Source organism: Heterodontus francisci, chromosome 3 (genome assembly GCF_036365525.1).
Source record: "Heterodontus francisci isolate sHetFra1 chromosome 3, sHetFra1.hap1, whole genome shotgun sequence".
Lineage (NCBI taxonomy): Eukaryota > Metazoa > Chordata > Chondrichthyes > Heterodontiformes > Heterodontidae > Heterodontus > Heterodontus francisci.
Window position 1 is genome coordinate 121,927,146 of NC_090373.1, and position 26,401 is coordinate 121,953,546.

The 26,401-nt window shown below is 43.0% G+C and overlaps 1 protein-coding gene across 7 annotated transcripts in view; it reads right to left on the reverse strand.

Annotated features, from left to right (window-relative positions):
• The window catches only part of epha7 (eph receptor A7), a 280,108-nt gene that overhangs the window by 17,972 nt on the left and 235,735 nt on the right, over positions 1-26,401 (reverse strand). For 4 of the 7 annotated variants that reach the window (XM_068025782.1, XM_068025805.1, XM_068025786.1 and 1 more), the window contains 5 exons: positions 16,614-16,739; positions 12,679-12,864; positions 10,554-10,615; positions 8,238-8,447; positions 2,211-2,360 (listed from right to left, as the gene is read on the reverse strand). In XM_068025782.1, coding sequence (XP_067881883.1) covers positions 2,211-2,360; positions 8,238-8,447; positions 10,554-10,615; positions 12,679-12,864; positions 16,614-16,739 — 734 coding nt within the window. The remainder of the gene's footprint in view (positions 1-2,210; positions 2,361-8,237; positions 8,448-10,553; positions 10,616-12,678; positions 12,865-16,613; positions 16,740-26,401) is intronic. The other 3 variants (XM_068025795.1, XM_068025783.1, XM_068025814.1) reach the window with 1 other exon arrangement.

Genomic DNA, 26,401 nt, shown 5'->3' on the forward strand with positions numbered 1-26,401 from the left:
GTACAAAATGGGAACAAGCCAATGTTATACAGCTGAATATGTTGAAGGTTTTGTTGAAGGTGCAGTGAGTACATACCAGAGTATAATTCCTGAAGCAATACACACATTATATGCAGATAACTGATTAAACCCTAATGCAACACAATCCACTGCACCATTCCACATTTGACAGAGATCTCTGCAGCACCCACCAAATGTCAGCTCCTTCAAATCTCGCACCCCCCCCACCACCCCCCAACAAACTGGATTTTACATTCTGTGCTGCTTTCCTGCATAGTGCTTGGAACTTTAAATCAACCAGACTATGGGTTTCAGGCACCTGAAATCCTGACTGAAACACATCTGGACACTTTGACATATTGGTAGGAGAGGCTTGGAATGGGCCTAGAATCGACAACTAGGAGTCAGATTTCCAGGGGACCAGCTCAGTCATAAACTAGGATTTCCCACTCAGTCCTTTAGGGGATAAAACTCAGTCTATGCCTAACAAGGCCAGTGACAGAAAGCTCCTAAGTTCAGAGTTTCTGGGCTGAATTTTATTGTGATGACGGGGGTCCCAGTAGCAGGCCGGAAGGTAGAGGGAGACCCGGCCTCGGCCCTCCATTGGACCCCCATTGCAATTCCATGGCGGTCGGGCAATTAATTGCTTGCTGTCCGGGATGCCATACCTTTACTGGACGAGCTCCCGCCTCAAAGAGATGCCAGCAGGGAGCAGTTATGACTGCCTTGCAGTACAAAGCTATCTGGAGACCCTGGGACAGGTGAGTGGGGTTGAGGTCGCCGGGGCCATTCAGGCAGGCCTAGGCAGCGGGGTGGGGTGGGGGGGGGGTGGTTGGTGAGGGTGGGAGGGGGCGTCTTTCCCGAGGAGCGGCGGTCACTGTGGGGGGGGGGGGGAGGTCCTCCGGTGTCCCTGGTTTGCCCCCAAAGGAGGGACCCCCCCCTTGATCCCTCTAGGAGGCTGCCAGGTTTTACCTGGCAGTGTCTCTGTGCAGCAGTGGGCCCCTCCGCCTTCTATCAAATTGAGGCAGAGGTGAGAAGAGGTCCTTAAGTGACAATTAATTGGCCACTTAAGGGCCTCAATTGGCCTGGGGCAGGACGGCCATCCTCAGCCTTCCCTGCGCGGATTAAATTGGAAGGTGTCAGGAATGCGACAGACAATCTGCCCCCCGCCTTCCAATGCAATTTTATGGGATCCTCTCGCCTCCATTTCCATCCCGAGGGGGCCCTTAAAATTCAGCCCTCTGCTTTTTGGTTCACATTCAGAGACTGGTATGTTCAGTGAGGAGATGTTTGCTTGCTTCCAGAAAACTGCAAGTGGGCTCCAACTGGAGGGAGGACAGGCTAGGGATATTCTACTATTGTTCTCCTTTGTAAGGGGGCTCCGAATCGGTTCTCTGGGGGAGACCTCTAAAACCCCCTCAAATAGCCAGCAGCATGGGGCAGGTGGGCACCCAAAATGTTCCGTTGATGAGCCCATACAAGTTAGATGCTCTCCCTTTGACCCTCCATACTCTGGTAAAGATAGCACTGGAGGGCAATGGTCAACATGTTCCAGGTGTAACTGCAGTGATTGCATTTGAGTCCCAGGAGTTTCAGAGACCAATATGTGAAACACTTCATCTGATGGCAGCTCTCAAGATCCACAAAAATCTGGACCTACCTAATCGTCTGGTTTTCAGAGGTCAGCAGTGTTACGGTCATGAGCAGTGATGGTGAGAGAATTGTGTGCCTGCTTTTGACAAGACTCTCTCAAGGTAGAAGTACTTAATGTGCTACATAAAAACTTCTCAACTTGATTTTTTTCAGTGTTTCAGAACATGTCTTTGATGTCTGTCATTTCAATCAACAGAACTAACAAATCATGAAATGACTTGTATTTACAATGAGAAATAATTCAATTATTTTTCGAGTGTCAGCTGCATAGAATTAATTGCTATTTTTTTTCTTTAGCAAAGACTAATTGGGGGCCTGACATATAGTAGCAATCTATTTACACAAGTGAATACATTGATTAAAAATCATCTTGATAGAAGTACATCTCTCCTCCCCAAATGATTTTCTCTCTCAAGCTTGTAGCACTCAGTGTCTATAACAATTATCCTGCATTGGAATTGCAGATTGTCAACCAGTGGTTCAATGAGAACCTGATTTCAATGTGCACAGAGTAAGTGCAGTGCTAATTGATCCATCGGTTATAAAGAGCAACTTACATCCTGATTGGACATATCCCAGTAAGGTCGCTCTCCATAGGACATTACTTCCCACATTACTATTCCATAGCTCCACACGTCGCTGGCTGATGTAAACTTGCGGTACTGTATGGCTTCAGGAGCAGTCCACCGAACTGGAATTTTACCACCCTATGGGAATAAAGAACATCCCATCAAAGGTTGTCAAAGTTCAATTTTATAACTGTTTTGAATTAGTGACCTTACAATGTCACCATTATCTGGATTATTGCAAGTAGGTACAATTGGATATTTACTGAGATGGAAATGCATAACTGAGCCCAAATCCAGAATTCAAGTTCTATTTTTTGCAATACTTCCAAGGGATTCAATGAGGCAAAATACAAAGAAAGTAATTTGCTTTATTTCATGCACTTTGGTCCCAATGTTCCTGAAAGGCTTTGAGGTGAAACATATCTTGAGCAGAGCAGAACTTCCCACATCCCAGTGCTGAAAAAACTGAATCCATCCAAGGTCCTGGGACTTAGATAAGTTAAGTGTTAATAGTCTACACTATTTCTGACACCTGTCTCACTGAGGTGGGGATGATTTGTGTTGTGGCACATTGCCACAGTATTTCTGGTCCAGCAGGGCTCTGGGAGAGATGCAGAAAAAAAAATAAAAAGCTGCTTCTGTCTTCTGTGGTTTTCAACAATCCTGAAACAGTGGATCTGATCAACAATTTTAACAGTTCCTTCTCCCACACATCCTCAAGGTCCCAGTAACACTGGACACCAGGGATTCATAAGTATCCTTCTTATCTCTGCTCAAGGTGTGGACGAGGAAAATATGCCACATGATGTATTTTCCTCATTGAGATCATGTTATAATACACTTGCAAATTAATGGGTGGGTGTAATATGACCCTGTACCCCAGAGTACTAGGATTTTCAATAGGGCTAAAAATGAGCAGGACCCTGGCAGATCCAGGCTCTGCCTCAAATTCTACACCTCTCCCATGGGCAGTCAGTCGCAGCATTGTCTGGCACACACCCAGGAATTTTGTGGGAACGGGCTGAATTTCAGAGCATGGTGGTGGAGACCTTCACATGCAAGACATCGATGAACAGACACTTGGAGACAACATGCCTGCAATTTCTCAATATCTATGAGCAGTAAGTAAGGTTTCTATTACCAGCCTGCATTTGCCAAATCAGCCCCATGGTTTTGGATGTTGTTCTTTACTGATCTTTACATATGTTATAGATTCCCACTCCGGTTTGACTGAATCGGGAGCCTGGAATCTATCCGTAACTATCATTTCTGAAAAATCTACTTAACTCTTCACATGCTTCATAATTTTCTATCCAGCCTGTTTCATATTACATCTTTAACATTCTATCTACTTCCAAAGTTGAAGCATTTCTTTGGATTCCACTTACTGCGATCTATAACCAGCCCATCTATCACTAATACCTTTCAATACTTCCTTAGGTGTCAGCCATAGTTCAGTTGGTAGCACTCTTGCTTCTGAGTCAGAAAGTTGTGGGTTCAAGACCCACTCTATTTCTCCTATAGGAAAGATTTCTTTATTTTTCCAGTCAATGATATTAAGCTGAGTGGTCTACAGTTCCCTGGACATGTTTTATCTCCCTCCTTGAACATAGATATTACGTTAGCTATCTGCGAGTCCTCTGGCACTACACCTTTATCTAATGAATTATTAAATATGCAGCATGCGATAGACAGGGCTAAGTGATCCCACAACCAACGGATCAGATCTAAGCTCTGCGGTCCTGCCACATCCAGTTGTGAATGGTGGTGGTGAACAACTAACAGGAGGAGGAGGCTCCACAAATATCCCCATCTTTGAGATGGGGGAGCCCAGCACATCAGTGCAAGAGATAAGGCTGAAGCATTTGCATCATCTTCAGCCAGAAGTGCCGAGTGGATGATCCATCTCGGCTTCAAACAAAGAACAAAAGAACAAAGAACAGTACAGCACAGGAACAGGCCATTCGGCCCTCCAAGCCTGCCTAAACTAAAACCTTCTGCACTTCTGGGGACCATATCCCTCTATTCCCATCCTATTCATGTATTTGTCAAGATGCCTCTTAAACGTCGCTATCCTACCTGCTTCCACCACGTCTCCCAGCAGCAATTTCCAGGCACTCACCACCCTGTGTGTAAAGAACTTGCCTCGCACATCCCCTCTAAACTTTGCCCCTCGCACCTTAAACCTATGCCCCCTAGTAACTGACTCTTCCACCCTGGGAAAAAGCTTCTGACTATCCACTCTGTCCATGCCGCTCATAATTTTGTAAACCTCTATCATGTCACCCCTCCACCTCCGTCGTTCCAGTGAAAACAATCCGAGTTTATCCAACCTCTCCTCATAGCTAATGCCCTCCAGACCAGGCAACATCCTGGTAAACCTCATCTGTACCCTCTCCAAAGCCTCCATGTCCTTTTGGTAGTGTAGCCTCCTCCGGAGGTCCCCAGAATCATAGATGTCGGTCTTCAGCCAATTCGATTCACTCCACGTTGATATCAAGAAACAGCTGAAGGCACTGGATACTGCAAAGGCTATGTGTCCGGACAACATTCCGGCAATTGTACTGAAGACTTGTGCTCCAGATCGCGCTGCGTCCCTAGCCAAGCTGTTTCAGTACAGCTACAACACTGGCATCTATCCGGCAATGTGGAAAATTGCCCAGGCATGTCCTGTACATAAAAAGCAGGACAAATGAAACCCGACCAATTACCACCCTATTAGTCAACTCTCGATCATCAGCAAAGTGATGGAAGGGTTCGTCGAAAGTGCTATCAAATGGCATTTGCTCAGCAATAACCTGCTCAGTGATGCTCAGTTTGGGTTCTGCCAGAGCCACTTGGCTCTTGACCTCATTACAACCTTTGTCCAAACATGGACAAAAGAGTTGAGCTCCAGAAGTGAGGTGAGAGTGACTGCCCTTGACATCAAGGCAGCATTTGACCGAGTATGGCATCAAGGAGCCCTAGCAAAAGTGGAGTCAATGGGAATCAGAGGGAAATTTCTCTGCTGGTTGGAGCCATACCTAGCACAAAGGAAGATGGCTGTGGTTGTTGGAGGCCAATTATCTCAGTCCCAGAACATCACTGCAGGAGTTCCTCAGGGTCGTGTTCTCGGCCCAACCATCTTCAGTTGCTTCATCAATGACTTCCCCTCCATCATATGGTCAGAAGTGAGAATGTTCGCTGATGATTGCACAATGTGCAGCACCATTCATGACTCCTCAGATACTGAACCAGCCCGTGTCCAGATGCAGCAAGACCTGGACAACATCCAGGCTTGGGCTGATAAGTGGCAAGTAACATTCGTGCCACACAAGTGCCAGGCAGTGACCATCTCAAACAAGAGAGAATCTAACCATCTCCCCTTAATGTTCAATGGCATTACCATCGCTGAATCCCCCACTTTCAACATCCTGGGGGTCACCATTGACCAGAAACTGAAATGGACCAGCCACATAAATACTGTGGCAACAAGAGCAGGTCAGAGGCTGGGAATTCTGTGGCGAGTAACTCACTTCCTGACTCCCTAAAGCCTGCCCACCATCTACAAGGCAAGAGTCAGAAGTGTGAGTTATCCATCCAGGATAAAGTGGCCGCTTGATTGGTGCCCCATCTACCACCTTCAACATTCACTCCCTGCACCACAGACGCACAGTGGCAGCAGTGTATACCATCTACAAGATGCACTGCAACATCTCACCAAGGATCCTTCGACAGCAGCTCCCAAACCCACCACCTCTACCACCTAGTAGGAAAAGGGCAGTAGATGCATGGAAACACCACCACCTGCAAGTTCCCCTCCAAGCCACACACCATCCTGACATGGAACTATATTGCCGTTCCTTCACTGTCAAAATCCTGGAACTCCCTTCCTCACAGCACTGTGGGTGTACCTACACCCCAAGGACTGCAACGGTTCAAGAAGGCGGCTCATCACCACCTTCTCAAGGGCAAGTAAGGATGGGCAATAAATGCTGGCCCAGCCAGCGACACCCACATCCCATGAATGAATTTTTTTAAATGTGTAATAGCACCTCTGTTATCTCTTCCCTAGATTATTTTAAAATACGCAGATGTAATCCATCTGGACCAGGAATCTTATCCTTTTTAAATTAATTTATTGAATATTTTCCCTCTTTTTATTTTCAATATGGTTATATTTTTTCTGATTGCATCTTTTGATGTAGTTGAGCTGACCCTATTTCTGCCTTTAAAAAAAAATTCTGACTATCCCTTAATGGTCCTATTCACATCCTGACTTTCATTTTCTTACTTAGGTGCATGCAGAATATCTTACTATTTGGTTTATGCTCCTTGATAATTTAATTTCATAGTTCCTCTCTGCCTGCCTAACTGTTTTTTTTTTTACTTGCTCCTAATCTCTTCATATTCTCCCTTGGCATGGTCTCCCTGCTGTTCATGTACTTAGTGTATGCCTCAATTTTTCCCTTCTGTATTTATTCATAAGACTCTGATCATTGCTGTGGTATAAATAGGAAGTTATGATTGCCTGGGCATGTACTAAATCTAGCTAAAGGGAGTTTGGGCCCATCATAATTTATTGAGTAGATAGATCAGGTGTCAGAATGCACAGGTTCTGAACTTAAATAGACCGAGTGAACTCAATTTCACTGTGTGCTTACACATATAGGATAACAGATACCTAGAAGTATGTTATAAGCCAATGATACATCAAGTAATTCTGATGACATGACAGTTCATGAATAGGGCAATTTGTGAATGTCATTTCATAGCACATTTACAATCACAAGCAGAGGTCAAACTTGCACACAGGATTTAGCTCTCGTTTGCAATTGGAAAGATGCAATTTTAAAAGAAAAGAAACCTGTAATTTAGACAAGAAAAGCCCTATTGCCAACAAAAGGTGCAATTGCCAACAAAATGTTGCTTTGCTGCAACTATAAACAGTGAAAGCAGGAAGAGTAAATTCATGCCTACCAAAAATGCTCACCACTAGCCTTATGAAGCCTTCCTACTCCTGCTCACACTACAACTGAAGTAATTTCTAAAATAATCATTGTCATTGCTTCATTAATTGCCCAAAACAAAGTTTTAATAAATGGTCTTAAGTGTGGCATGAAGTGAAAGAAGCACAACTGCTTTGAAACAGACTCCTACACATTTTATCCTTTTCAATGCATACCAGGTGAAGACAACTTACAACACTTTGCTTTTAGATGGCACCTTTAATACAGAAATCATTATAAGACATTTTACGGAGTTGGAAGGATTAGGAAAGATGACCAAAAACCTGGTCTGAAAGTAGGTTCTGAGAAGCATTTCAAAAGTGAGAGAGACATAGTAAAGCAGAGTGATTTAGAAGTGGAAATCCTGAAAGTAGTGATCTTACAAGATGGTTGAAGACTCTGCAATCAATAGTGGAGAGGTGGAATGGGTGGATAGGCTTGAGTGAGAGGGATTAAAGGACACAGACTTGGATGTAAGGCAGTAGCTAGTGGAGCTACTAGGTGGAAGTGATGGTTCAATGGGATTTAGTATGACATAGGAGTTTTCAATGAGTTGGTGTTTGTGAAGAGTGGAATTCTGGATACCAGGGAGAAAGACATTGGAGAAGGTGAATTTACAGATAACAAAGGCATGGTTAAGAGTGTCTGTGGCAGTGCAGGTGGAGTTATGATGTTGGCAACAGATGTTGATAGATGAAAGTAAGTGGTTTTGGTGACCAATGTCAGTAGTGATTTTAACCATGGTGTCCATGCTGCTGTGGGTTGTATTACATCCAACTCAAATTTAATCTCCATTGCCTTCAGGGTTCAAAATCAGCCTTCAACTAGATCCTGGCAGCTTTCTGCTAAAATTAATCCCACAACTCAGCTCTTTGGTATTTTTGAGTCATCGTGAACTGTGCACCTCAACAGAGCCAGGTTTTGCTGAATGTGTGCCAAATAACAAACTCTAAGAGATCGAAGTATACTTAGAGATGGTACAAGTGCTTTCTCAACTGTCAAGAATGATGTGCTGTATTTTACTCACTGTCGTGGTGTAGACGGCCTCTGGGTCATCTTCCACAATTCTTGAGAGACCAAAATCAGAAACTTTGCAGACGAGATTGCTATTGACCAGAATGTTACGAGCTGCCAGATCCCTATGCACATAACCCATGTCGGCAAGGTACCTCATCCCAGCTGCAATCCCACGTAGCATTCCCACTAGCTGAATCACCGTGAACTGTCCATCATGTTTCTAATTGGATAAAAACAATGATCATGTGTAACCTCAGCGACATTTTGCGGAACACTTATTACTTAATGCATCATATCAAGCCTTGACCTCATTCCTATCTGATTAATGATTCATGAATAATGCATTTAAAACAGAAAGCTACCTGAATTGGTCAGCCTTTACTTTTAATCTGAGGCGTGGCAGCTTGGCTCAGTTGGTGGCACTCCGATGACCTCCGAGTCAGAAAACTCTTACTTCAAGCCCCACTCCAGGATTTGAGCACATAACCTAGGCTGACACTTCATGTAGGACTGAGGTATTGTTCTTTGGATAAGATGTTAAACTCAGCCTTTGTTAGCCTGTTTCCAGTTGTTCAGGTGGATATTAAAGGTTTCACAGGATAAATACATGGAATATTGGCTGGGCTCAATTACATATTTGTGATCATTATTACTCAATCTTCCTTAATGTGCTTCACCCAGGCAATCCACAATCAGTGGAGAATCTGTCCAAGTAATTTACTGTGATTACTGGCATTCACATTCTGCCCAACCCATGGCCTAAGCTGGGGCCGAGACTGTAGAGTGCATGCTGAGTAAAAAGTGACTACAGAAGTATGATAGTGCATGACAAATGTGCCTTAATGCCAGCCCAAATATTTACAGACGGTTCATACATTTGGGTTAAATTTATACATGACACAGCAGAGGAGTTGTACCTGAGACAGAGAGGGAGGATAAGCTGAGACAGATGAGGGGAACTGAACAGACTGAATCATTGATGTTGGAGCTTGTTAGTGAGGGGGCCAGGCTGAGTGACTGCTGGAGGCATTGGAATTTGAGAATATAACAAGCTGAGTCACTGATGGAGGTACTAGTATTTGAGGGGAGGAAATTGAGTCACAGGATTCAACAGAATGAGTGCATGATGAAGGAGTTGTTATATTTAAATGTGGGGCATATTGTCATTGATAAAGAAGTTGTTATTTGAGGCTGTGACAAGCTGTCACTGATGGAGGAGTTGCTATTTGAGTGAGGGATAGGGTAAAGCATTGCTGGCAAGATAATATTTAAGAGTGAGAGACAATGTTCTAATTTGCTTCTTTGTGTGCTGAGCAGTATGAATCCACCACCATATGTTGGATTCTCTGAAGCAGGGTACCTCACGAGATTCATCTTGGCTTGATATCTTAAAAAGAATGGTTAATTTTAAATGTGGCACGTGGGGTGCAAACTACTGAAAAAAATACAAAAAGCATGATAGTGGTAAAAGACACATTTGCATGATTGACTCTTAGCATCAATTTCTTCATGTGACTTGTTTTCTGGTTACTTGTCCATGAATGATATACAAATAACACAAGATTGTAACAGTGACATAATTATCATTCTCTCTACCGACTAGGTAGAAAAGCAGGAAATGATTTATAACTTGCTTGTCACTTGTTGCCATGGAGATTTTTCTTTCACTTTTTGAAGAGGTAACTGATGCCAAGAAATTTGGGGAGTCAAATGAAGGAGCACTGAGAATCTTTGCATTTAAAATGGGGATGACTCGCAGCATTTGCTGTAACAATAAAAAGCTGCCATGAGGACGATTCTTGTCAATTCAGTTGCAGACCACAGGCTAGAGTGGTTTAAAAATATCATTTTTGTTTGCTTCTATTTAACAATGTCTCACTATCCTATATGAACAGAGTTGAAGATAAAAATGTTTACCAAAATGGATTTTGGTAAACTTTGATTTAATGGAAATAACTATTTCTAAATGTGTTGCTACTGTAGCCCCATGCCAGTTCAACATCTCCTCTCTCCTTACTTTCTATCCATATATTCACAGAAATACCAGTGAAAGATTTGTAACTTTTAAACAGGTCTATAAACAGTATTTAAATTCAAATTTTAATACAACCAGCTGAAGTTTATAGAAAATTGTACCAATTTAGTTGGTACATTCTTTTTATATTGGTACAAACACAATTATTGACATTTTTAAAATGAATTTAACCTGGACAGTCCATTCTGATCAAAAGCTATTATATTCTTCTGGAAGATGCAAAATCTTTGATCATTTTCTATCACATATTTTTACAACAATGTGTAAAATTCTGTTTGTTTTGTCACTTACCCGGAGGAATGCATCCAATGCTCCATTCTCCATGTATTCGATTACAATCATAATTGGTTTACCTGCACAAATAAAGCAAGCTTACTGTAAATGACAAGTTCCTCTGGGTGGCTGCAGAAGCTTTCTCCTTTGATAAATCTGATAGTTTTCAAAGTGCTTGACGCAGCTTGCAGCTGCTGCTTAGAACTGCCTGTGGTTCCAGGATGTTAATTAACGAGCACATCAAGATGCAAGCAATAGGTTAATGCAATCACACAAGAAGCCAGAAGGGTTTTTGATATGACTGATACTGTATGTCCTGTATTTCTGCCTTGCAAATCGAACAAACCTCCACCCCCTCCTCAATAACGGGAAAGGTACCACCAATTGATGCAGATTTTAAAATCAGACTTACACACTCTTGTGTGCATTTCATTGAACTGGATTGGGTAAAGCACCTATAACCCAGACTTTGCTTGGGATAGTGAGTGTGGAGGTCGTAGTGGGACTTTAAAAGTGCCAGATCAAATCAGATTTTAATTTTGTATTGATGCCCATTTACAAATATACAAGTATGTAAACATTTTGTTGGTGGAATTAAGGCAGGCACTGTGAGATAGAGGGGCTTCATCATCGCTGTTAAGATTATGAAAAAGGATGGAAGCAGCAGGTTTAATTTTGCACTTCTTTTTTGAAGCTGACCCGAATGAAAATATTTTGAACATATGGTGAGAGTGTTACACTAAGCCAGAAGTCCAAACATGTCCAATAGTGGAGGGACTTTATTTTGAAAAGGAATTAAATAGAGATTAAGAACAATATTTAATGGGATTAATTTTGTCATTACAGAAGTGAAAAATCTGTGATAGCCTATCAGTTCTATTGGCACATGGCACCTCATACTGTTGCTATGTCTGGCATGTCCCACTGCAGGCTGTTGGTTGCAGTAATGTATTCCCACCTCAGGTTTCTGATTCAATCAGTATGTCCTACCCAAGACTACTGTCTCTATTAGTGTGTCCCCATCCCAGACTGTTGGTTCTATTGGTGTGCCCCACCTCTATTAGTTTGTCTGTTTCCTTTTGTTGTATATCATCCTCAACAGAACTGGCAGGAAGCAGAAACCAAAAGCTGATATATACAATGGCATAAAATCTAGCAATTACCACCAAGAGAAAGAATGATGCCACATCATCTCAGGGGAAGGAGTAGGGACACATCAGTTAGCGAATTAGCTGGATCAGTCTAAGCTATTATAGCTACATTTACCCAAAAGTAGTAAGTTCAGTTTCAGGTTAATCTACCTGAAGCACTGTGCATGCTTTCTACATGCACTTTAAATTTACAAAAATGTGTCTTGATTTGTAAAGATTGTGACTGAGTCATTATACAAATAGAACTGGATAGCAAAATAACCATCTGTTTTCTCTTTTTACACTACCTTTTGATCCAAGGTATAAAGAGGTGTTTGAAGGTTTTGGGAATGGGATAGGGGATGAAGAGTATTACACTGGTGCAGCCAAGGCTGCTCCTCTGAAGTTGAGGGAGGGAGGATACACTGGATCTAACCATGTTTCACCTGACCTGGGAGGGAGGGTGGCTGCAAGTGGCAAGTGTGAAAAGGGTACAATACAACCCTAAAAATTCAACCTTATGAGTAGGATTCCAGGGATGAGTTACTTGGATAGTCTGGAGAAGCTGGATTTGAACTCCTGAGACCAGTGAAGATGAAGAGGAGATTTGATACAGGTGCTTAAAATCATGAGTGTTTAGCTAGAGTAAATAAAGAGAAACTGTTTCCAATTGCCAAAGGGCTGATAACCAGAGGGCACAGATTTAAGGTGATTGGCAAAAGTAATAGATGTGGCATGAGGAAAAACTTTTTTATGCAATGGCTGGTTAGGATTTGGAATGCATTGCCTGTAAAGTTGGGGGGGGGGGGAGGTGTGGTGGCAGGGGGTGGTTGGATACAGTTTCAATAGTAGCTTTCAAAAGGGAATTGATTAAATACTTGAAGGTGAAAAAAATTCAGGGACATAGGAAAAGAGTAGTGGAGTGGGACTGATTGGATTGCTCTGTGAGAGAGACGGTGCATTTGAGGGGCTGAATGGCCCCCTTCTGTGCTGTACTAGTCTATGATTCTTACCCCTGGTAACGACTCCTTCCAAATGAACCACATTGGGATGATCAAACTGTCCCATTATGCTTGCTTCGCAGAGAAAGTCCCTTCGCTGTTTTTCGGTGTAGCCCACTTTCAAGGTTTTAATTGCAACTGGCACGTCCCTTTTTCCAGGCAGCTTCAAGCGACCACTGCACACCTCTCCAAACTCACCTGTGGAATGGAGAGGGATGTTTCAGTCAGAGTGGAGGCATGTGGAAATAAATATGTTTCCTTTCTTGATGTGATTACTTCCAGGTCATCTGGATGTTCCCTGAGTAACTGAGGAACTTAGGCTTAAATTTATGGTCTCTCAAAAGTTAACTTAAAAAAAGTGGTGCTAAATGATTTTCCCCCAGTAAAAAAGATAAAGATGAAGTTATGATGATGTAACAAATCCAGGAATATGACCAATGATCTCATTCCCTCTTATTTTGGAAGATATAAAATGATTTTCAACAATACATCATTTTGAAGAAAAATGTACTTTACTATGAATATATGATGAAGCTAAAACATGATTAAAAGGAGGTTGCATAGATTTAATTAGCGATGTGTGGGTACAAAATAATACTTCTTTCATTGTGCGTAGAACTTTATTTTTCTATTTATTTGTGGAATGTAAGCGTCACTGGCTAGGCCAGCATTTATTGCCCATCCCTAATTGCCCTTGAGAAGGTGGTGGTGAGGAGCCTTCTTGAACTGCTGCAGTCCGTATGATGTAGGTACACCCACAGTGCTGTCAGCGACAGTGAAGACAGCAATATAGTTCCAAGTCAGGATTGTATGTGGCTTGGAGGGAAATTTACAGGTGGTGATGTCCCCATGCATCTGCTGTCTTGTTCTTCTATTTGGTAGAGGTCGTGGGTTTGGAAGGTGCTATTGAAGGAGCCTTGGTGAGTTGCTACAGTGCATCTTGTAGATGGTACACACTGCTGCTTTTGTGCACCAGTGGTGGAGGAAGTGAATGTTTAAGGTGGTGGATGGTGTGCCAATCAAGTGGGCTGCTTTGTGCTGGATGGTGTCGAGCTTCTTGAGTGTTGTTGGAGCTGCACCCATCCAGGCAAGTGGAGAGTATTCCATCACACTCCTGACTTGCGCGTTGTAGATGATAGAAAGGCATTGGGAAGTCAGGAGGTGAGTTACCCGTCGCAGAATTCCCAGCCTCTGACCTGCTCTTGTAGCCACAGTATTTATATGGCTGGTCCAGTTAAGTTTCTGGCCACTGGTAACCCCCAGGATGCTGATGGTGTGGGATTCAGCGATTGTATTGCCATTGAATGTCAAGGGGAGATGGTTAGATTCTCTCTTGTTGGAGATGGTCATGGCCTGGCACTTGTGTGGTGTGACTTGCCACTTATGAGCGAAAGTCTGAAAGTTGTCCAGGTCTTGTTGTCCGTCTTGTTAATGGTTTTTTGTTGTATTGCTAAGGGCAGAGTGGCCTCACAGTATCATTAGTTAGAAAATCTTGGCCTTCACTTTGATCCACTCACTTACAGGGTTATAATTCCATCCCAACCTATCAAACTGACCCAGATTTAAAATGCTGAACTATTTCAACGCAGGGGTGTATTGTTTATGATTTGTGAGTACATAGATTCAAGATCTTACTACATGGAAAAATGGGGGTGTTTTTTTAACTTTCGAAACAGGCCTGAAGCTGGCAGTAGGAGGCCCAAGCCATTTTCAGGTTCAAGCTTCATTGATATGCTGCTAGGAAGTTAGTTTCCAAGTGGGCACTGCATTGCAGCTCACCAGTTGGGGAGGGCAGAATATCTGTCAGTTTGGCCAGTCAGCCTTGGACGGGAGGGTGGGGGGGGGGGGGGGGGGGGGGAGAGTGGAGATTGCAACGGGATGTCTTGCATGGGTTGGCAGCGGGTAGTCAGCTTTACATGGGCCCAGAAGCAGTATCTCTGCTGTTCCTGGCCCCACAAAAATAAAAATTTCTTTGGTCGTTGATTGACCAGCCTTCAGCAGTCCCTTTAAGGATCATTGTTTAGGCCACTCAATGTCTGATACAAATGGACAGAGGGTGCTGCTTGCCCATTTGCAGGCCCAGCTGAAAATTGCATCAGGTGGGTCTTGGGCATCAAGACCTGACCAACTTTCAGACTTTCGCTCATAAGTGGCAAGTCACACAACTGCCAGGCCATGACCATCTCCAACAAGAGAGAATCTAACCAGCTCCCCATGACATTCAACGGCAATACAATCGCTGAATCCCACACCATCAGCAAGTGCCCAACCCCTCCCCGGTTGTCAACGGCTGGTCAGCTGTTTTTCCAACTGAAAAGCAGGAGGTTGACAGTTGAAAATATCCCCAGATAGTCATGGGCTATTTTTGGGTTACATCCCATTGGCATGATATACAATGTTTATATTAACGTACTCTCTCAATGGAAAGCAGGCATGCTACACCTGAATTCACAATCCTTGCCAGCTGTAAAAGAAGTGGCCATATCTGTCCTTCAGAGGGGAATTAAAAACAAAAGGTTGCCCTCATTTAAAGGGCAAGGACATGAATAGGATCCTATACCAGTCACAACAAAATTCTGGTTTCTGGAGATTTTGGGCAGCATTTTCCCCTTGAGCTTCAGAATCCTGACGTCAGGATCAAATGGGGGTCCTGAGTCGCGCTTGCCAGCAGCGTTGTAATTATCCCAGAGGCGACCTACTAATTGACTACCTCCACACTCACTGTCCTATTAAGGACAGCAGACGGGCTCTCGATGCTGCTGGCTCAACAGAGGTGGGTGCTGCTGAGGCAGGTAGAAGATCTCCAGGGCACCTCAAGACGTTGGCACCCAGGGAAGCGTAACATTAAATTGATAATGCAGAGTGGGGAAGACAGAAGGCCCAGTGGAACGGAGGGGAAATCCCTCCAGGGGATTATGGGGCCTTGGGGGAAGCCTTTCCTTCCTCCGGCTCAAATGACCCTTCAGACTGCCACAGGGAGGCTGCTTCCATTGAACTGATGGCCTCTGTACATAGTGGTGGGAGGGGTTGGTGCTCGCCGCCAGCAAAATGCCGGTGAGCCTGAAAAATCCCCCCTTTCTGATGAAAGGTCACTGACCTGAAATGTTAACTCTGCTTCCCTCTCCACAGATGCTGGCAGACCTGAGTATTTCCAGCACTTTCTGTTTTTATTTTAGATGTCCAGCATCTGCAGTATTTTGCTTTTATCTTACCTTAACTATTTAAATTGCCTGCTCACTTCTGTGGAGCAGGCAGCCAATCCACATCCCACCCCGGCCCTGGGAAACTTTCCTGGGGAGCCATCCCAAAGTGGCTCCCTGCTATTTTCCCAGCAGCCCCCAACCCTGTTTCCACAGGGCTGGCAAAATACTGCTTTTTTTCTCCTTTACCAATAAGCTTAAATATTTCAGGCAATATCGAGATCTTCTTGAAGTTTCCTATAACATACTTCATTGTGTGAAAACTGGACCAATAATTACTGTCATCCAACCCCAACTTTAGTTAGAAATTAGGAGTTGGAAAGGAAAAGCAGGTGCAACGCAATGTTTTCACTCAATAGAGTATTAGCGTTACGGAATAAGTTACCTGGGAAGTTCACTGAGGTGTACAATACAAATGGGTTCAAGGAATGACAAACTAGATGTATTTTTGGAAAATGAAGGGGATGTAGCATAAGATAAGGTGCAGTTAAGATCTGACAAAAAGGGATAGACCTGTTAGGCTTCATGGTCCTTTTCTTGTTCCTAAAAAATTTACACTAGAATTCTTATCACACACTAGAAGACCAAGCCATTATCACATCCCATTATATCTGTTGAATCATAGTTCAAATGCCAAATATTTTACTGGGCTCTCTTACACTGGGACACACTGCTATCATCTAAGATGCATGACTTTCAATATTACTTAAGTGGAATAGTTCAATCATCTGCCAGTAACAGACTCACCTGCTCCAATCACTCTTTCAATCTTAATGCAGGAAGCATCTAATTCCTTGGCAAATTGATGGACAGCTCGGTTAGGGTCCTCATAGGTTTCTGGATCGATGTATGTTCTTGAACCTGGTAATTTAACTGTAGTAAAGTGAGGGAAGATTGATTGTGATGAATTACTATGTGCTGCTGCACGTGTGGGAACAACAGTACACACATCTCTGGATCTGCACTGATTCAGTCCATTCTGTGGCAAGGAATGACTGAAAAGTGATTCTGTAAATAGTGCATTAAAATCCGATTTACTGACCTCATTATCAGTAACCTGAGGATTTGTGCCAGTTAGAGGTGCTCATTGACCATTTTCTTCTGTCCAAGCTGAGTTTTTGGAAATAGTTAATGCAATTCAAGCAGTTGCATGCAAATTTTTTTCAAATAGCTACTGTATTGTTGTTTCAAATTGTTTACCAGTAACTGAGGACAAAATCAAAACCCAGTTGGACTGGAGGAAAATGGCTCGGTGGAAACATTAGGCATTACACTGGTGATACCATAGCTCAGGTAGTCTATCAGTGAGACTAGGGCCAATCCAACCTGGATGCCGTATCAGTTTGCACAGAAATTTCTAAAAATATGCAGCAGGTCCAACAACAAAATGTCAAGTTATGCTTGGAAACCCTTCATTCGAAATGAAAATAGGAAACCTGACTGGAATGGCCACTGCAAAACATCCAGCTATTCTTCCGCTTAGTAACAGTAACTTGTATGTCTCTATTACACACCATTAACATATTGTTTGCCTTTGCTCCATGACCTTTTGGTCAGCTATGTGGCCTGGTCCAATCTAGACCTCCTTTGTTATCTCTTGCCCCACCCCCACCCCACTTGCTTATAACCTGTGACTTTTCTAATATTTGTCAGTTCCGAAGAAGGGTCACTGACCCGAAACGTTAACTCTGTTTCTCTTTCCACAGATGCTGCCAGACCTGCTGAGTGGTTCCAGCATTTCTTGTTTTTATTTCAGATTTCCAGCATCCGCAGTATTTTGCTTTTATTTTATTGTATGTCTCTATGCCTGACCCATATTTCTCGGTTTACAGAAGAATTCACTATCTTTCTTTTTGGTTTTGATAAAGATCTCAAACTGAAACTTGCAGCATCTTTTTTTATTTTAGATTTCCAGCTTTCACATTTTTGTCTAATATTATCGCTTCTCTCCATTTCCTTGGCAGCATTCTGCATGTATTACAAGAATCAATGATCCTCTTATATTCGTGTTAAAGACCAAAGGACTTTGGGCAGTCATTTTCATCTTTTTCTTCATGAGCATTTTAAAAACATTCTAATGTGCTGGAGAGAATAACTGAACAGTTGGCAGCTGGAGTTAGTGTACTAATCCAGTCCAGAAGAGTACGGAGAGTGATTGAATGCCTCAAAATAAACACCATTTAATTCAAAATCAGAAGCCCTACATATGTTGATCAAAATCAGCATTCATTCATGGTGGAAAATAAAGGAAACTCCATCACTAATTCAGCAGGTTTATCCATGAGTAGCTGAAGCATAAGCACCAGCAAATCCCAGATTCATCCACCATTCTGTGCTATTCTTAGCTATTGCACCATACAAGTGCCAGGCAATGACCATCTCAAACAAGAGAGAATCTAACCATCTCCTCTTGATGTTCAATTACATTACCATCACTGAATTCCCCACTATCAACATCCTGGGGGTTATCATTGACCAGAAACTGAATTGGACTAGCCACAAAAATACTGTGGCTACAAGAACAGGCTGGGAATTCTTCAGCGAGTAACTCACCTCCTGACTCCCCTATACGTGTCCACCACCTACAAGACACAAATCAGGAGTGTGATGGAATACTCTCCACTTGCCTGGATGGCTGCAGATCCAACAACACTCAAGATGCTCGACACCATCCAGGACAAAGCAGCCCGCTTGTTTGACATCCCACCACCTTCACCACTCTCTTCACCACCGACGGACAGTGGCAGCAGTGTGTACCATCTACAAAATGCACTGCAGCAACTCACTAAGGCTCCTTCCAAACCCGCGACCTCTACCACCTAGAAGGACAAGGGCAGCAGATGGAACACCACCACCTGCAAGTTCCCCTCTAATCCACACACCATCCTGACTTGGAACTATATCACCATTCCTTCACAGTTGCTGGGTCAAAATCCTGGAACTCCCTTCCTAACAGCACTGTTGGTGTACCTGCACCCCAAGGACTGCAGCAGTTCAAGAAGGCAGCTCACCACCACCTTCTCAAGGGCAATTAGGGATGGGCAATAAATACTAACCTTGCCAGCAATCCCCACATCCCATGACAAATAAAAAAAAGAGACTGTGCCTCTCCTCAGTGTCTCTGGGGTAGGATTTGGGATAATTGGCTCGGCATTCTGGTCATAATCACTGCTCAGTGATTTCCGCTGGATGTGCGGATCCAGGTATCTATCGTGTGAAGGCAGAATCGGGCTCAGCTGCGACTCACACCCCCAACCCCCACCACCTTTCACATAGTGAATAGTTTGTTGACAATCATCATAAAGCCTCAGATAGGAAAATGGCCGCTTGATCACAGGACTGAAAGTGAGGTAAGGGGACAAAATTAGTGAGAAAAAAATACAGCATGTTTGAGGCTGCTTTCACTCAATACCATAGTTCTGGAATGATTGAGGGCTTTGCATGGATATTTAGATGAAAAATAAAACACAAAGTTAAGAAAAGGGTAAGGGAGCATACAGCATGAAAGTTTAATGTTCTTCTGTTGCATGCAGTAGAATGAGAGGATTAAAAAAGGTGTCTATATCAAGATGTGCCCATAAGGGGACAGCTATTGCTTCATGATACAGAGGCACACACAGGAACTGGTAGGAATTTATAAATATATCTGGAACTTGCTTATGTTCAGAGTTACATACTTGTGGACTGAATTATAATTCATTAAAGTTTAAAGAAAAATGTCTGATATTAGAAATAATTGCATAAATTGGTCATGGGTTGGAGTGCTTCTAGGATTTAATACAAAACAGACTTATGGAAAACCTGGGATGAGATCTACTACAACTTTAGTTAATTGCTTCAGTATCAGAGACACTGTAGTAGTTAGATTTGATACTTTGCATTGTTGCAATAGGATTAACTCAAAACTCTTAGAGACCCAACTACATGACATTTATGGCACAAATAAAAATCCATTTTTAGAGTAGGCATTACTTACATCATCAGTTTACAGAAATACAGTGGATTGATGCCAACTGATTCTCCCTGTTCTCATTTAGAATTACTGTGTCTATCCAAGTTGTCCCAGAATCGGATATGAATGTCTTATCACAAGCTGCCTGGCAATATACACAACAAATTGCATCTTAAAGTGAACTTATTAATGGGATCTATCCACTATCAATTTGCTGACCATTCTTCATGCAATATTGGGTATCAGCTAACTCTCCTGGTAAGAAATTGGGATTAGATTGGGTGACTAGTTTTTCTGGCCGGCGTGGACCCGATGGGATGAATGGCCTCCTTCTGTGCCATAATTTTTCTATGGTTCTAAAGTCAATCTATCCTAATTGAGTTAGCTTAATATGCTGGCCATACATTTTATTTGTCATGTGCTACACATAAATGCAGTATCTAGGCTTTGGAGAGATTTTTTCTACACCCACCCCCCACCTAACTTCTTCAAAACAGCCTAGCCTCATATCTGACAATGCCTCTTACTTAATTAATGGTTTGCCTAAGGTGGTTAGCATTGTGGGTCATCATTACACTGCCTTTAGTGCAGGGAAATATCAGGTGAAATGCAGCCAAAGTTTCAAACTAATGGACTGTGGGGTCTGAGCCATAACCAGCATTACATGAGTAGCTCCAGTGAGGTTCCACTACTGATGATTGATGCACTCTGAAATAAACAAGTATTGATCAGATCCTAACTGTGATTGACATCACATACAGACATGCATACTAACAACAAGCACATATGCACAGACACACACACGTACATACAGACCTATGTGCATCTATAATGACACAAGCATATACAGACACTCTCATACAAAGTCAGAGATGCTGTTCATTAATTTTCATGATAATTCCTATCTAGGCCAGTGATATAACATGATCTTGATATTGGGATTTCTAAGTGTAAAATTATTAAATTATTCTATTATTAGAACATAACTGAGTGGTATAATTAAAATGACTACTTTGGAAATAATGAGATGTAAGCCTGAAAATTACCATTGGAGGTATTGGTGTAAGTTGGAGGTATTGTAGATGTAGTTTGACACTGACATTGCTCTGCTATTTCAATAGTAATGTAACCCTATTTAAAACAAACTGAATAATATAGAATCATACAGCACAGGAGGAGGTCATTTGGCCCATCGTGCCTGTGCTGGTTCTCTGAAAAAGCAATCCAGGTAGTCCCGCTCCCCTGTTCTTTCCCCATAGCCCTAAAAATTTATCCTTTTTAAGTATATATCCAATTTCCTTTTGAAAGTTACTATTAAATCTGCTTCCACCACCCTTTCAGGCAGTGCATTCCAGATCATAAATTCTCGCTGAGCAAAGACTTTTTGCCAATTATCTTAAATCTCTGTCCTTTGGTTATTGACCTTCCTGCCAGTGGAAACAATTCCGCTCTATCTACTCTGTCAAATTTTTGAACACCTCTAATAAATTTCCCTTTAACTTTCTTTGTTCTGGGGAGATCAACCCCAGCTTCCCTAATTTCTCTGTACAACTGAAGTCCCTCATCTCAGGTACCATTCTGGTAAATCTCTTCCGCATTACACATTCCTTCTAAAGTGTGGTGCCCTAGGTTGGGCAGAATACTCTAGCTGAGGTTTAACCAGTGATTCATAAAGGTTTATCATAGCTTCATTGCTTTTGTTCTCTATTCCTCCATTTATTATTGCTCTAGCCATAGTCCCAAAGAACCATAGGCATCTCTTCCCATTAGAAAGAGACAGTTGGTGATGTATAGCTTGAGGGTCACCACTCCTCAAGCATGGGGCAAGGTGAGGAGGCATGCCTCCATGAGCTACCATAAAGCCATTGATTCCATAAGTTTTTAGAACAGCTTTATCAGCTTGTCCTGCCACCTTCCAAAATCTGTGTATGTGAATCCCCCAGGTCTTTGTGTTCGTACAACCCTGTAAAAAGTATTAGAGGACAGAAAAATACGTAAGACTGTGCTCAGTCTTCATCTGTTGGTGCAACCAACAGTAACATCGAGGATATAGAAATATATAAAGGAGGTAACTATTCTAGCTTACTGATATACTGAGAGCCTGCCATCTTCCTTAAATAATTTTGTTTTCCAGATCCCATCGCTCTGTGATTAGTATTTTGTTTCTAAATGTATATTTTTGAGGGCTTTTTGGATTAATCGAAGTGACAAATGGCTGTGCTGCGGAGGTTTTCCATTTTATCAGCCAATACCAGAATTAACTACTGCAACACAGATAGATTTCTCCTCATCAACTTTGGCCTTCTCTTGGTGTTCAACATAGTGAACCACTCCATTCTCTTCCATGGACCACTTCTGGATGACTGCTCTCAGTTGGTTCCAATCCTATCTGTCCCAACATTGCCAACATACCTGCAGCAATGGCTTCTCCTCTTGCCCTGCATAGTTATTTATGGAGTACTCAAAGGTTTCATCCTTCATTCACTCATTTACATGCTGCTATCCCTCAGGAGCATCACATTCACAAACACAAAATTATTACAGCACAGAAGTAGGCCATTCGACCCACCGTCTCTGTGCTGGCTCTCTGAATGAGCAATTCACCTAGTGTCATTCCTCCGCCTTCTCCCCATAACCCTGCACATTTTTCCTTTTTACATAACAGTCTAATTCCCTTCTGAATACCTCGATTGAACCTGCCTCCACCACACTCTCAGGCAGCGCATTCCAGACCTTAACCACTCGCTGTGTGAACAAGTTTTTCCTCATGTTGCTTTTGGTTCTTTTGCCAGAACCACAGGACCACTTCCTGTGTAATCTGACAACACTCAGTTCGGCATTACTATCATCACCTTGAATTCAATGACCATCATTAAGTTATGGATGAAAGAATATTCTCCAATTCAAAATGAGTAAACCAAATTCCATTCAGCTTTTGCCAAAAAATACATACCCAGGTTCTGAACTCAATTTGTCTTCCCAGCTTCTTGTTCAGAGTGAACGTGCAACATTGATGTCTTGGTAAAGCCAAGGCTGAATTCCTAATTTATTTTCCTATTCATCTCCAAGACCTTTGCAATACTAATACAAAAGCAAAATACCACAGATGCTACAAATCTGAAATAAGAATTAAAAATGCTGGAAATACAGATCTGCTGAGTATTTTATTATATTCTGCCTTTATTACCTTTGTAATATTATATATCTTCACCTCTATTCCAGCCTCACTACCACCTTTAGCCACACTTCTGTTACACCAAGCTTTAAGTTCTCCAATGCCCTCCTAATCATCCTCCTGATCTCCACTCTATATAAATGCCAACTAGTCCAAAAAGCTTACATCCTGTCCTGTGCTAAGTACCACTAACCCATTACCCCTACTCTTATCAATTTGCACCAACTTTCCATCCTCCGATATACTGAATTTAAATTGCTTGGTTGCAGATCACTTTATGGCCTCAGAACACTACCATTTCAACCTGCTACGGCCCTGTGTCCCAGCCCATGCTTTGTGATTGTCTGATTCTGGCCTCCACTGTATGCCCCTCGCTGAAGTGGCAGACCATTCAATCATCTTATCTTACTCTTTGGTACATCCTCTGTAAACCTCTGCCTTTTGCACTATGCCACCAACCTTACCTCTTACTATTGCTTAGCGCCTGCTTTCACCTGTATGAAGTGCCTTGGGAAGTTGTTCTCGAGCACAATCAGCTGCAGAAGTTCCTTTTATTCTCCTCCCAAGACTTGTCTTCACTCTAATCTTGAAAAAGCGCCAGCTTCACTGCACCAGTGTGACATGTTCATTTCTAACAACTGATAACCTTGTAAAAAAAAATTCTTCCATCTCATCAGTCTAGGCTGGGTTCTGCCTTGCTCACAAAGGTGAAGAGCCACATTTTGTCAGACTTACAGATTTTGACTGCCATTCAAGTGAATCAGATTCATTGATCAGTTCAGTTGCTGCAGTAAACAGTCCACATTACAATGGTCAGAATAAAACCCTTTTAAAACTAATATGTAACATGGACTGGTAAGTGAACCTCAAATTGATAAACAGCTCAATGCAATTTACAAAGCTGCAGTTGGACATTCTGTGGTGGGTCTCCCAATCATCCATAGTAGCTTCAGTGGGAGATCGGCAGAAACCCCAGAGAAATGGTATTAATGGTCGGTTGTGCTGTAGCTCTGGAGTTTCCACAGATCTTCTGAAGTTACGGTGGACAATAAGGACAACCCACAAAATAATTCCAAGCACTGATTTTTAAGGAGAATTGTTTTGAGGAATGAACAGGCTTGAGAATACAAGATATAGGCTGTGAAATCTGACATGTGCCTGAAACAGGCACAACATTGCCAGAGCGACGAGTTTGGGCACTGGACTGTGCTGGCCTGAAGTCCGAGCCAAATTTGGCTTTGGGCCTCACTTAAAAGTTGCTGACATGAAATGGGTATCTCACTGCAGCTCACAAGTCTGAAATCAGACGACTCTTATGTTGAGCTAATCGGGCAGGATGGGTCTGAGGGAGGGGTATCCTAGTGGGGGATCTGAAAAGCACTGGCAGTGGGCTGGAATAGTTTGTGGGTCCAGAAGAAACACTCTTGCTTCTCCTGAGTCCACAAAAATAAAAACTGAAAATTCCTAGGGTTTTTTTTTGTATGGCCTTTAAAGTTCCCTTGAAAGAACTTTGGTTCGACCCCTCAATGCCTGGTACGACTAGATGGAACATCCACGGTGCAAGATCTGCCTATTTGCACTGAATAGCTTTCAGGGCCCTCCAACCCGTACGGGACCTCCATTTTTTTTATTATTAATTTCATGGGATGTGGACGTTGCTCGCAAGGCCAACACTTATTGCCCATCCCTAATTGCCCTTGAGAAGGTGGTGGTGAGCTGCCTCCTTGAACCGCTGCAGTCCTTGGGGTGTAGGTACATCTACAGTGCTGTTAGAAGGGGAGTTCTAGGATTTTGACCCAGCGACAGTGAAAGAACAGCGATATATTTCCAAGTCAGGATGGTGTATGGCTTGGAGGGGAACTTGCAGGTGGTGATGTTCCCATGCATCTGCTGCACTTGTCCTTCTATGTGGTAGAGGTCGTGGATTAGGAAGATGCTGTCTAAGCAGCTTTGGTGAGTTGCTGCAGTGCAGCTGGTAGATTGTACAAACTGCTGCCACTGTGTGTCGGTGGTGGATGGAGTGAATGTTTAAAATGGTGGATATAATGTCTATCAAGCAGGCTGCTTTGTCCTGGATGGCGTGGAGCTTCCTGAGTGTTATTGGAGCCACACTCATCCGGACAAGTGAAGAGTATTCCATCACAATTCTGACTTAGATGGTGGACAGCCTTTGGGGAGTCAGGAGGTGGGTTACTCGCCACAGAACTCCCAGCCTCTGATCTGCTGTTGTCGCCACAATATTTATGTGGTTCAGTTTCTGGTCAATGGTAACCCTCAGGATATTGACAGTGGGGAAATCAGCGATGGTAATGCCATTGAATATCAAGAGGAGATGGTTAGATTCTCTCTTGCTGGAGATCACCATTGCCCGGCATTTGTGTGAAGCGAATGTTATTTGCCACTTATCAGCCCAAGCCTGAATGTTGTCCAGATCTTGCTGCATATGGACTCGGGCTGCTTCAGTATCTGAGGAGTCATGAATGGTACTGAACATTGTGTAGTCACCAGCGAACATCCCCAATTCTGACCTCATGATGGAGGGAAGGTCATTGATGAAGCAGCTGAAGATGGTTGGGTCCAGGACACTCCCCTGAGGAACTCCTGCAACAATGTCCTGGGGCTGAGATGATTCACCCCCAAAATCCATAACCATCTTCCTTTGTGCTAGGTATGCCTCCAACGAGTGGGGAGTTTTTCCTCTGATTCCCATTGACTTCAATTTAGCTAGGGCTCCTTGATGCCACATTCGGTCAAATGTTGCCTTGATATCAATGGCAGTCACTCTCACCTCACCTCTGGAGTTCAGCTCTTCTGTCCATGTTTGAACAAAGGCTGTAATGAGTTTAGGAGCCAAGTGGCCCAGGCGGAACCTAAACTGAGCATCAGTGAGCAAGTTGTTCCTGTTTATATACTGCTTGATAGCACTGTCGTCAACACTTTCTATCACTTTGCTGATGACTGGGATTACACTCACGGGTGGGGGGGGGTCGGGGTAATTGGCCGGATTAGATTTGCCCTCTTTTTGTGGACAGGACATACCTGGGCAATGCTGCACATTTTTGGGTAGATGCCTGAGTTATAGCTGTACTAGGACAGCTTGGCTAGGGATGCAGTCAGTTAATTTATTCTTTCATGGGATATCGGCGTCGCTGGTAAGGCCAGCATTTATTGCCCATCCCTAATCGCCCTTGACAACTGAGTGACTTGCAAGGCGATTTCAGAGCTCAGTTAAGAGTCAACCACATTGCTGTGGGTCCGGAATCACATGTAGGCCAGACCAGGTAAGGACAGCAGATTTCCTTCCCTAAAGGGCATTAGTGAACCACATGGATTTTTACAACAATCAATGACAGTTTCCTGGCACCAATTACTGAGACTAGCTCTCAATTTCAGATTGTTTTTAATATT